A 12,650-nucleotide genomic window follows, 5' to 3' on the forward strand; every position below is an offset into this window, starting at 1 on the left:
TTCCAGAGCTTTCAAAGACAAAGTGAAGGCAACTGAGTAAAGCCTACGTTTATGCTTGCAGTAGTGCGAAGTGTGAGGGTGCGCAAAAAATGACATCACGCTTTAAAAGTCGTTTGTTAGAAATTGTGGGGCGGACAGTCATTTTGACTTAATAATTATAGTACATAACTGCAACGTTTGGCGGTACGTTAGTGTTTACTAGCGTTGCAACGCAGTCAGCTGTCCTTTACTCTACTAATTCTTGCTTATTCACAGATTATTTTGTTTGTACATCACCCGGCGTTTCAGAGAATACTGCAACAGACACATGAAACGTGCATGCTTGTGCGCCATCTGCGTAAGGCTCGCGCCATGGTGTCTAAACAGACTTCAACCTTCATGAAAACTGAGCAAACTTTATCCACTGCTGAAGACAAGTTAGATATGGTGAAAGTTCCAGAAAAAAAAGTGAATGGACCATGAGCTGCTCGATCAGCTCGTTTCTCATTTTTACTTACAATACTTGAATGTAACTTTGTTCCAGATTATGCAGCAAATGTGGACTGAATTAAGAATCTGTGCTTCAGTTGGAGCAGATGTTGTGTTTACAACCTGTTAAGAGAAGAGGAGGAGAAAATAAGACGCAGAGAAACAGATTTTTTTTTTCCCACATGAACTGAGGTGTTTTTACTGCATTTCAGTAACAGAAACAGCCTTATTACACATTGTACTCACAGCGAAGAAGAAGACACAGCCTCAATCTCAGTGAACAAAGTGACTCAAAGTGGCCTTTTAGGGGAGGGAGCCTGCAAATCGGACTCAGGCTCTCGCCGCTCAAAAGATTCACTCCAGACAGAATGCAGGCATTAAAAGCACCCAGTTGATGCCTTGGCGGGTCAATACAACGCACACACAATGGGTGTAGATGTGATCGACAAAACTGTGTGGGGAGAAGGGGGGGTGGGGGCGATCCACTGATACAACATCACTGGAATGGAGAGGACTTTTCATTCACTGGAGGACATGCAGTCACATCCGTACAAAACTCTTGAGTTTACTGGCATTAGAGAATGTGCGTAAATTACTAGCCACTGGCCTCTTTTTCTAGATAAAACTGTGGTTGTCCCATTGCCTCCACTGTTGGTCAGGTGATGCTCCAGTGATGCTATGTCAGTGTGGGGTCATGTTAAACGGGAAAGTTAAGACCCTTCAGGAAGTAAAAAGGTTAGTCCAACCTTCCCTCCTGGGTGGTCAACACTTCTACTGATTACTGCTAACACCAGTTTTGTCCTTTTTGTCCACATGAATAAAAACGTTTGTGTTATTTTTCGAAATATGATACTCTTGCAAAGTCATACACATCCATATAGATAGATGAACTCTTTTTTTTTTATGTCAGCATACAAGGTAAGCTGGGTGACTATATATGAAGACAACAACTACAACTTTCACAGCACTGGCATTGGTTAATTTTAAATACAGTACTCAAGCATTGTTAGATTAATAAAATAAAATAATAATAAAAAAAACGGAAACATAATACCCCCGGAAAAAAATAAGCTACTGTACGCAAGTTGGTTCCTCCCCTAAAATGTTTCTTTTGTGTTTCAATGGCATGATGTACATATTTGTTTTAACCATACCAACAGACATTTATCCAAAGGGAAAATTGTCTATGCAGTGTATCACTTTGGATTTCCCTTGATTTCATACAGTACCATGCATTTATCTCATTAGTTTGTTTCATTTTTTATTTTTATTTTTTTTTGTCCTTTCAATTTTGACTGAAATCATCAATAAACGTGTTAACATAGCGTTGTCTTCACATAGACTCAGGTAATGGTGTTTTAGTCGGTCATTTCTCGGTGCACATCCACCCTATTGCATGTTGACAGGTTTTGCAGGATACAGTGGCAATCGTGGGGTAGGGGTGGGGGGAATTGTGGGTAGTGGGGAGACTACACTGTGGGTTGTAGGTTATGGGGTATTGGGGTGAAGAGTATGGGGGGGGGGGGGGGGGGGTGTCAGGGTTGTGTATGCCGAAAGGAGGGGTTTCGGGGTTGTCAGCTCCTAGACGACAGCCTTTGAATCCTTGCAGACCTGAGTGGTGCCTGAGTTAGTCTGTTTAATGTCCATCCTCCCTCCCGCATGGTTCACTGGTCTGAAAAGACAAATAGAATTATGTTAGGGCAAGATATTGTCAGGGAACTCGAGTGCTGTCGCTAATAATCCGTCCTTTTGTTTTTTTTTTGGAATTTTTCGTACGTGTTCATCAGGAAGGTCCCAGGATTTAAAATGTAATTATTTCAAAGTATGATAAATGATTCTTATAAAACAACAAAAAGAAACTGAATGTTCTGCCGCTGCTACTCTGACCCTTCAAAAGTCCTTGACCTCAATCTGTTTCACACTGACTGGCTCCTGTTCTCTGTCTTTTTTCTTTTATCAGAAAGGACTGCAGAGACAGATTCATGTGTGGGTATGCAGAGAAAAGAAAAGAAGCTGATTTGGAGTAAAAAAAAGAAGGTATATTTTCATGTAGATAACTGCAATCATCCGAAGATGGATGACCAAAAAATGTGTTAAGAACAAAGTATGGGTGAGTTTTATGAGTTTTAGAGACCAAGAGGGGCAGTACCGGAGTGGGAATGAGCGATTAACTGCACAGGTGAAAGTGTAATTGCTGCCATATTTGCCCTTCTCCTCTGATAGTGACGTAAATGAAGTTGTCTGCGTTTGTCTTTCCTCTCTTTGTTCCTTTACTCAAGGCTGCAAGAAAACAACCCAGCCTAAACTTTTTTTTTCCCAGGGCACACCTATTATGAAAATACTCCAGAAATGCTTGACAGTGATTTCCTCCCTGGTTTTCCAAAAAAACCCTACAGTGCTTGTCTTTCCTCCTTCCTCTCCTCCCTTCCTTGACATGGAGGGGAGGCCGCGGAGAAAGCCCTCTTTTTCTGCCATGACTGAGTCTTGGTGGCGATAGCCATCATGCAAAGTATCGAGCACTGACAGGAGTGTGGTGCATGTAAATATAAGCGGCTACTGTTGCTTTCCTATGGAAGAAAAATGTCGAGCGGAAATGTTGGACGTGTGCGTGGGTGGGGAGGGAGCTGATGATGGGCCAGCCTGCAGCGCTGAGGATTTGCAAAAAGCCAGATTGGCACACGCACATCTGGCTCTTCACTAGACAAGCATCTGCCCACCCTGATTGGCTGATTGATTAAACATCCAACACAGAGTGAGCATGGAGAGTCTGCCTCCGTGTCCTACCGTACCTTGATGGGGCCATCCACCGGGTCCAGTCCCTGCTCCGACAGCTGTTTCAAGGCACTTAGAGCAGCCTGAGAAGAGAGGGAACAACAGATGGTCGAGTGAGCGAGGGAGGAGGGGAGGAGGGAAGGAGAGAGGGAGATTGGGTGGGAGGAGAGTGAGTGTCACCCTTCAGCTGCTTTTCAAATAACACTTACTCTGGGAAACCTGATGCCAGCAGGACACTTTCCCTTCACTTCTCTGTTGTCTTTGGCTCCTCTCCGCTGACTGTTTATCTAGCGTTATTGGGTTAACATTTCCACTTTATGTTTTGGCTGCTCTGCATTTTCCAAAGTCAATCTGAGTGACATCTGTATTCTCTGTGACCACAGCTAAACACATAGCAGCAGGTCTGAAATACCTAGGAATTAAAACGGTAACACAGAATATAATCTGTGTAGACCAGAACCCACACTAAATAAGTGTAGATAAACAAGTGTGTGTAACATTCGTAGTGTTAATTGTGTAATGACTTCATTATGCTCAATTTGTGGTTGAGAGTGGAAGGCTTTAGTGCAAAATGACCCTTCTCAGCCTCACACTATCAAGGAAAGAGCTTTGAATTTACCGTTTGTGCTGCATGTAGTGCAAAATCACAACCAGCCATGTCATCAAACAACTATATTCTTTCTATATTTCCGCAAATTCGCACTCTGCAGCTTAAATAGTTTGCTGGTGTCCTGTGCCAAGCCTCCGTCAGAAACACCATGATGTCATTTCCTTCCTGCTCATCGCCCATCGGCCCAGCGAGAGGGGCTGCCGGTGGTGTGAGGAGGGTCCAGCCTGCTATCATAATATACGCAACATGTGTGGGAGTCGAAAGGTGCAGCGTAGACTGACACACAAGCTATGTGAAGTGGGACTGGAGGATAAACAAAATAACAAATGAAACCTGAGAGGCAAAAAGGTCTTTTAGTGAAAATTTCTTGATATTTGCATTGTGACGCTGTAACTTCCAAGTGTTGATCGACTCCTGCCGTGACACTTAAACATCCCACTGAGCTAAACCATCGTCACAACAAAAACAATTAATGCCACGAGCAGAAACCACTTATGGAGCACTTCTAGAAAAGGGCTTTTTAAGAGTGCCGAGATGAACTGGTATGATCCTAACCAGCTTGCATGTCCGATCCTGACATAGATCCTTCCTCCATCCTAAAGATTGGCTCCAGATGTGTTTGCCCTCTCTCCCTTTCCCTCGGTTACTTAAGTGTTGGAGCCGAGGGGGTAACAAAGGGGAATATATCCCCAAGTATGTCTGAAGCATATGACAATATATGATGTCAAAGCGCTATAAAAATGTCGATCGCGTTCATTTTTTAATATTATTTCAAAAAATCATCCCAAAAACAGCAGCTGAACTGCGTTACGGCAATATTTACGTCATTCGGACTTTATGTTCTGATCCTTGCATTTTACGATAATGTTGCACTAATTCACACAAGAGTATACAAAAATAGGCTAGAAAACACCACCAATACCAGAAAACAAGCTATATCACGTATATACTGTAATTGAGATATGAAAGGACCTACTGTATATCAGGAGAGAGTATTGTGGCCATATTGTCCGGCCTTATCTCTCAGCAGAACTGACACCACTGGGTCTGGCAGTGCAGACCTCTTTCATCTGTACCAACCATTATGAGTGACCACTGTTCAAAGACACTATAATTCTGATTCAGTATCTGTGCTCAGTCAGTCACTCAGTTATTGTGCTATCATGCTGTCTATCAAGGTTTTAGTTGTACTTTAAAAGCACCACCAACTGCTTTAATTCTGTGCTTCCAACTATTTTGTCAATGGTTTCAAATGGAAATTTTTCATAAGTCATATGAAACGTGATGTCCTAAATCACACTAGGTCTAAAACTTTGGACCATGTCAGTTTGTATAATGTAAGTATAACAGAGAACAGTGATGGCAAAACAGCATCACTGATCTGTTTGAATGGAATATTGTCTGGTCTTGCTCAACTAAAATACAATAGTACCTAATCATTCAGCACGTTAGCGCATCGTTCACTACCGACTGACTGTTTGCATTGCGGAAAAAGGTTACACTTCTTTGCCAACATGCATTTTGTTATTGGAGCCCCCTGCATCAACACCCCTGCACTGCCAATGTAGTGGTCTCATTGAAGTAAATTATTTTTTTTTGTTTTTTTAAAAGAGTGCTATTGTTGGTATATAAAAGACAAATTACATCACCTCTTAAAGATCCGCTATTATTTGACACTACAGTGGTCAGACCTAGCCTGTATCCTTTACACTCTGTCACTGGTTAATCAGGGGCGAGATAAGGCATACGAGGCTGTGCTCAGTAGATGAGTGAGGTGTGACGACTGGCTGAGTTTACCTCATTATGAAGCCTACCAACGTCAGGCTGTACTCTATTCTTATTAGTTATATCAGCTACTTGGTGCTGATGAATTAAATTCTCCCCACAAGAATATGTAAAATGCTGAGAGACACAGACATGATGTCTCAAAGATATCTCCTTGTGAATAACTGTCTGTGTTCAAGTTAATACGCACAGAGAGGAAACATTTATCACAGCTTAATCCTGAGAAAATATAAATCCCACTGTGTCTCTATGGAATGCAATATGTAGAGGAGGATGTTACACACTATCATCTGTGTGCTTGCGCCCAAAATTATTTTCAAAGTGTTTAACCTCAGATTATGAGTAACATAAACCAGGAATCATAATTTATGGCCGACAGGTGCAAGGGTCAAAATCTGGTTTGTATCCATCAAATTGAAGAAAAAAAAAGAAGACGAATGCCTACAGGTACTGAGAAATGTGGAACAATATAGTAGGACTGGTTTGAAAAACTGATACTGTTGGATTATTACTGGAGGCCTTTCTCTAGGGACCCAGAAATCAACTGGAGCCCCTCTAAGTCTCTAACAGACAATTTATGGCGCAATGTGTTTTTTTTCTCTGTGAGGATCTGACAGCCTGCGAGATTTAGAGCTTGAATATACTTGCAGAGATTTAAGGCGACAACCCTGTAGAACATGACAGCTAAAGGAATGTTTTAACATTTACACTGTTCATAAACATAAATCATATCAGGGGACTCTCTATATAACCGTTTTCTAGGCATCATCAACGACCAGGACTGAAGCGGAAAAAAGTAATTAAGATAAGACGGAAAACTAAAACAGCCAGATTAATCTTGGACACATGATCAGGTCACACCTGATAATCAACAAGGGCAGATCAATCTCTATTTCATCTGGTGACCAATAAATTGTAATCACAACCAACTTCCCCTATGATTATCTATTGTTTGTTGTATTTATTCGGTTTGGGATCTTTCTCTCCCTGAGTAAATAGCTAGAGCCCATCTGTTGAAGGGGTGGTGGAGGGGATGGTGACTAGAGATAAACAGCCATAAATCAGGGGCTTGACGGTGGCAGTGCTGCTGATATACGACAGGCAGGCATGAGGGCCATGGTAGCCAATCCCTGGGCCCAGCAGCTCAGCGAAAGACACAGTCTAAGAAAAATATTGGGCCTATCTGTGGGAATGTCAGCCAGTGAAATCATTATTTTTCTAATGAGATAAGTTGGCTATCGTTAGCGACAGCTGCTACACTGATGCATCAACCTCAGAAGAGTGTTTAGTTTGAGGCCAAGACGTGCAAGGTGGACTTGTTCCATCTCTGTCATGGAATAAAAGAGAGTAAAAACTGGGTTAAGAGGCAATGTACAGAGAGGATGCCGAGTCGAGACAAACGGGAGAGGAATCGACTGGTGGAGGCTTTTGAAATTGATGCTTAGAAAAAAGGTTAATTAGCCTTTGAGGGCTTTACCAAACATGGCTAAGGGCTGGTTAAGCTAGAAATGTACTAGTACGATCTATGTGTCGTCTTACCACGTCTGAAGGCGTGTTTCTAAACGTTTATAGTTGTTCCTGAGAAAAGCCATTCGTCATTGACCTGCAAGGCCCTGTTAATCACTCAAATATGGGTATAATGACACATTTTCAGACATATATAGAATTAAAAAAGCTGTTTGACCATCAGACAAGTATTTCTGATGGAGTATAGTGTTAGCTTAAGGTCATGTTCAGACCAACAATAGCACTCTTTAAAAAAACAAACAAAAAAACAGGACAGGGCCTCGTTTTCTTCAATGAGACCACTACATTGGCAGTGCAGGGGTGTTGATGCAGGGGGCTCCAATAACAAAATGCATGGATGTTTGGCAAAGAAGTGTAACCTTTTTCCGCAACACAGACAGTCAGTCGGTAGTGAACGATGCGCTAACGTGCTAAAGGATTACGTATTATTGTATTTTAGCTGAGCAAGACCAGACAATATTCCATTCAAACAGATCAGTGATGCTGTTTTGCCATCACTGTTCTCTGTGAAGTTTAATGCCGTATGTGTGGTTTATGTGGACTGGTCCCTGCTATGGACTCTGTTGACCTGGCGTCAAGTGACTGAAATTGAACAACTTCATCTACACACTCTTGTTACAGCATAAGAAAGGACAAAGCATGGCGTAATTAGCAAGATAGCAAGATAGCAAGCAAGCCATTTAGTTAACCTGCTTTTCACCTGGTTTTTTTTTTGGACGATAATCTCATATATCGCCAAACCCTAGGCCTTTCAAGTCAACAAGCTCACAGTGGAGTTCCTGGGTCATCTTTCAACTTCCCACCAGTACCTATGACAGCATGCCCATATCAACGCAGCGCCTTGAATACTTCATAAGTACTGAAGTCACCCTCATCACTCCCTCTTCACCTATCCTTTCCTCGCCCCAACTTCAGATAACAACCCAGCATTCTCCATCAATCCCAGACTGAGAGCAAACCTGAAGCGCCCCACAGCCACTTGACACATTCATCTATCTATCTAGCTGTCCTTAGTTCAAAGGCTTGGACAAACAGCGGTCGAATTTGATGGTGTCTGAGGAGGATCGGCGACCGTGGCCGAGCTCCTGATGCAGAGTGACAAGGGCAGCTCATTTTTCTGGGCCTGCTGCGCTCTTAATGGCTTCCCCGACAGAGGCTTCGCTTCCGTCAGCGGCTTAGCCAAACAAAGCCCCAGTCCCCCAGGAGTCCCTGGCACCGGCCTGATGGATCTGATGGATCGTTGGATCACACTGACCCTGACAAATCAGACCTGTGTCAGCTCTCACTGCTGGACTACCAGGTTCTAGGGAAGCAGTGAAGACATTTTGGGGAACTGAGGAGAAATGGTTTAACAAGAAGACCCAACAAGGAGCAGTAGAGGGAAAGAATGGGAAATTAACAGAAAAATAAATTGTTTAGTGGGAAGGAAGCCGAGACACAAGGGGATGGGAGGCTTAAATCCTTCGATCTCCATCACTTCACCCTCTGGCCCTTAGCAGCCATCAAAGACACCAGGGAGGTCCTAATGAGGTGAAGACCACCAGCACATCATTCACTCTCACATACTTGCATCTCTTTCTCTCCTCCTACTCGGAATCTTCAGAGCCGTAGAAGAAAGAGAAACGCTAGTCTAGTTTGCATGTTCTCTTGGCTTTATCAGATCAGATCCTGCCTCTGCTCTGCTGGAACCCAGATGAAAGCTCAGACAACAGCTTAAGGTTTAACCCAATGACCCAGTCTCAGTAGTACAGTGTGGTATTTTCCCCAGCAGATCCAGACTCCCATGGCTTCCTCTGGCTCTGTACAGTCCAGCTTGACTACTCAAGGTCTTCTCTAATCCTAAATCCAGGCCAAGAGCATCAGTGGCAGCCTGCCATCTTTGCTTTGATCCTGCGTCATTGTCTAAGTCATGTGTTTGGACATCGACATTATCTAAGGGAGCAAGAGAGGGAGAGAGGGAATGCTTGGTGTCTTTCTTTCATGTCAAATTTTTCTTGTGGTCTTGGAAACCATCCCTCAACAGCTATGCAGGTGCGCTAAAATGGATGCATGTATGGAACAAAATGAAAGGCTCAGTGGTGTGGTGTCATGTGGTTCCATGCAGGCTTACTCTACCTGAATAGTCTGAAGTCATTGTTATCGAGTGGGCGTGAGGATGGCGATGCTTTTGTTATAGTTAGAAATTGAAATTACTATGAGCTGCTGCGAACATTTAATCATTTTTGTGTCACATTAGTATTTATCATGGCTAGATATGTGAGCAATGCATAATTTACAGAAAATAATATTAAGCAAGATACACTTCCCCACTTCTACCAAGTACCACTCCACCGCTGGCACACACAAACCACAGCATTGTTTCACAAACACTTCCAGAACAATTCCTTCTTGGAACTCGAAACTTGTTTACGCAATTGTACAAGCAACAGTCATCCTCTGATTCTGCAATAGCACACTGGCTGTCAGGGCTTAATAATGCTAGAAAGAATCTGATTAATGTCGAGTGGCTTGTTCCGAACTGCTGCTAGGCGGGGGAGACTCTGAACATGAAGGGGATGCAGGAAGGCTGCTGATGAGGATGATCTAAGGGACTTCCACTAGACTAAACAATGACCAGAGTGGATTTCAAACAGGGCGTTTTACAGTCAGGAACCTGGGAAGTTGGAAAAATGAGTGCCCTGTTCTCAGAGAAGTTCTGAAGCTGGATATATTGTTCTGGAGAGGGGCTTGTTCTGTTTTCAAAAGGCCACATAAAACCTTGACAGTGCTTGCTCTTTCGGCGCTCACTCCCCAAAGCACAAAGAAACATGAGATACCAGGGAAGAGAACACCCCAGCCATCTTTTTGTCCGTGTTAACCCTGTTGTCACTACCATGCTATGGTAGTGCATGGAGAGATGTCAGAGCCCATCTTTTTCTGATGTTCATGAAATTCTTTTAAACGTTATCTGTTGCGGATTTTCACTCCTCTTTTTTTTCTCCTTCTGTCATCTACTCTCAAGCTTCTTCTCACCCCATGGCTTTCATTTCCTCTGAATTCTTCTTATTTTCCTTCTACCCACATCAAAACGCTGGATAGGGATCACTGGAATTTTCCCGGATAGCTCGGGGAGAACACCTGTGTGTGCATGAGTGCTGACAGTGTATGCGTCTTATTTGTTAATGCGGTGTGATATGTACATGGATTCTTGAGTAACTACAGAGAAAATGTATTCTGATCCTCTTACCAAATCTATTCCTCACTCTCTCTCCAGATTTCACATCCTCTCCCACATCAGAGGCATTGATAAAAGAGGCAGTGTGTGCCTGTTAGTGGTCTAGCTGTATCCTGACATGACGTTAATTCTTCTGAAGTAGCACTTCATACGTACTACTTCACCTCTTGTGGAACAGTTTAGCAACTGTGAGTGTTGTACAGCTGAATAAACGTCTCTATGATGGAATCTATTTGATTTCATCATTACTTTTCAGTCCTGAGTGCGGCGAATTCCTACAGTGGATAGTGTGTGTATTCCTTTGTATGTCTCCTAGGCCTGAGATGAGCACTGAAGGCAGGCCGAGCTAAGGTAGCGGGTAACGGCCATGGGGCTCCCCAGGGGAGCAAGCCTTCACTGACATGGGAAGCCATAAATAAGGGCCCAGGGCGCAGCACCATGTCATGCGTCATTTGGGCCGGAGAGGCCTGCTTTATCCCCTCCCATCACAGAGCTGCTGAGCATGGCACCTCCTAGGGCGTAATACAAAACATATGGGTAAAGGGCGAGGGGCAGAATCACCTCGACATACCATACTCCTGCCTTGTCAGCAAAGCTTCTCGGAGGAAAAGCAGATACATCCTCTATGATAACACTGTTCTCGTAGGTCACAATCAAACCTTGTCAAGAAACAAATCGCTGAAGTTTTTGACGTTATAACATCACAATACCATTATTAATATAAGAAAACTGCGATACAAAGGTAAGCAAGTTTAACTGGTAAAGCTAGTTAGCATTTATAACCAGTATATAAGCAATGAATAGTGTTAATTAGTGTAGTCAACAATTTTAACATCACTTATTGTATTAACAGTTGATGAATGCTAATTACAAATTATATAAGAGTTGTAATCATACATAATAATTTGTCCTAAATACTCATAAAAGTATAAATGAACAGTTAAGTCACTATAAAAGTACCTTAATACATTTATAAATTTAGAAAGTATTTAAACCAATATCAGGACAGTAGACATGCTGTACTATTTTTTCTGCTGTATTTGTGCAGTAGCCTTCACACCATAAAAAAATTCTAGATCAAGTGACAAAACACTGGCAAAATGACATTCTCTGACCAAGAAGAGAAAGTATGACACTTTCCCATTTCATTAAGAAAGGAAACGGTGACACACTTTCACATTCTCCTTTCTCCTTTTTCAAAGGAAACTGCCACCCACATGTAGTTACGCAGGAGAGCCTGTTTGTCCAGCCTCCATATTGCTTATATTTTACAAGGTTGCTGATGAATCAGTGACTAAATACAGCATGAGATGAGCTATAGGGCATGAAGAATGCATTAGTGATGGGACTACTGCCTGTGAAGATACTGGGTAAGAAGGGAAAAACAGCCTAAAGGACAGTGACTCACCAACATGACCACTGACTAAGCTCAAATGCTCCCTAAAAAGAAAGGACATGGACCAACTCTCCCCCCCATGATGCACAGACCCAACATAATGATGAGACACAGTCTGGGTGGACAATTCCTTTTTGACTCATCTAGTGACCCACAATTATTTCATTCACAATTTATGTTTCGCTTGCCTAGATGCAGAAATAATGTTGTTTCACCGACATTTCTGTGTCCATAAGTCATCCAAAGGATTAAAGATGCTTCAGAAAAAAAGGATGAAGTCGAGGAGATAATTAAATGTTGTAATGAAGATTCAATTCCTAGGCTAATATTAAAGTTGTGGGAGATTTGGGAAACACTCTTCTAACTGCCGTCTATGTCTGTTTCCGTGAGGTTCCCAAGTGACTCAAAGGCAGTGTTACATCACCTCGTCTCCACCTGCAGAGATCCACCTTTCTATGCCGGAGGGAAAAGCTTCTATAATCCTGAACAATTGGAATTGAGTCGCTCTAAGGGACAAAAAGCTGAGGGAAGAAAAGCCAGCCTCCAGGCACTCGCTCTTATCAGCGGAGAGATAGTCATCGGTCCCGGGAGGCATCCCATTTCTCTCTTTTCTGCTCTTCTCTGCCTCCCAATCTCCCTTTTCTTTTGACTTTTCGCTTTGTGTCAAAGATCGACCACACGATCCTTTTAACTGCTGTTTTCCTGCCAGTTTTCATTGTCCCGAATTCAAAATGACAAACTTGCACTGCTCGCTTGGTGTTGAAGTGCACAGCCTAGTTAAAGTTGTAGAAGCAGGGGGTTGGGTGGGGATGTTACTTGGCTCTAGTTGTTGCCTGCCTGCTACACAACCAGAGGAAAAGACCATGTATATCTGCAGC

At 42.8% G+C, this 12,650-nt stretch overlaps 1 protein-coding gene across 1 annotated transcript in view; it reads right to left on the reverse strand.

The window, feature by feature from the left end:
* Window positions 1–2,001: 2,001 nt before the first annotated feature.
* The window catches only part of stau2 (staufen double-stranded RNA binding protein 2), an 85,691-nt gene continuing 75,042 nt past the window's right edge, over window positions 2,002–12,650 (reverse strand). The window contains exons 14-15 of the mRNA XM_083936333.1: window positions 3,258–3,323; window positions 2,002–2,140 (exon numbers count right to left, since the gene is read on the reverse strand). Of these exons, the coding sequence (XP_083792459.1) occupies window positions 2,105–2,140; window positions 3,258–3,323 (102 nt within the window). The 3' untranslated portion in view covers window positions 2,002–2,104. The remainder of the gene's footprint in view (window positions 2,141–3,257; window positions 3,324–12,650) is intronic.

Source organism: Echiichthys vipera (assembly GCF_963691815.1).
Source record: "Echiichthys vipera genome assembly, chromosome: 21".
NCBI lineage: Eukaryota > Metazoa > Chordata > Actinopteri > Perciformes > Trachinidae > Echiichthys > Echiichthys vipera.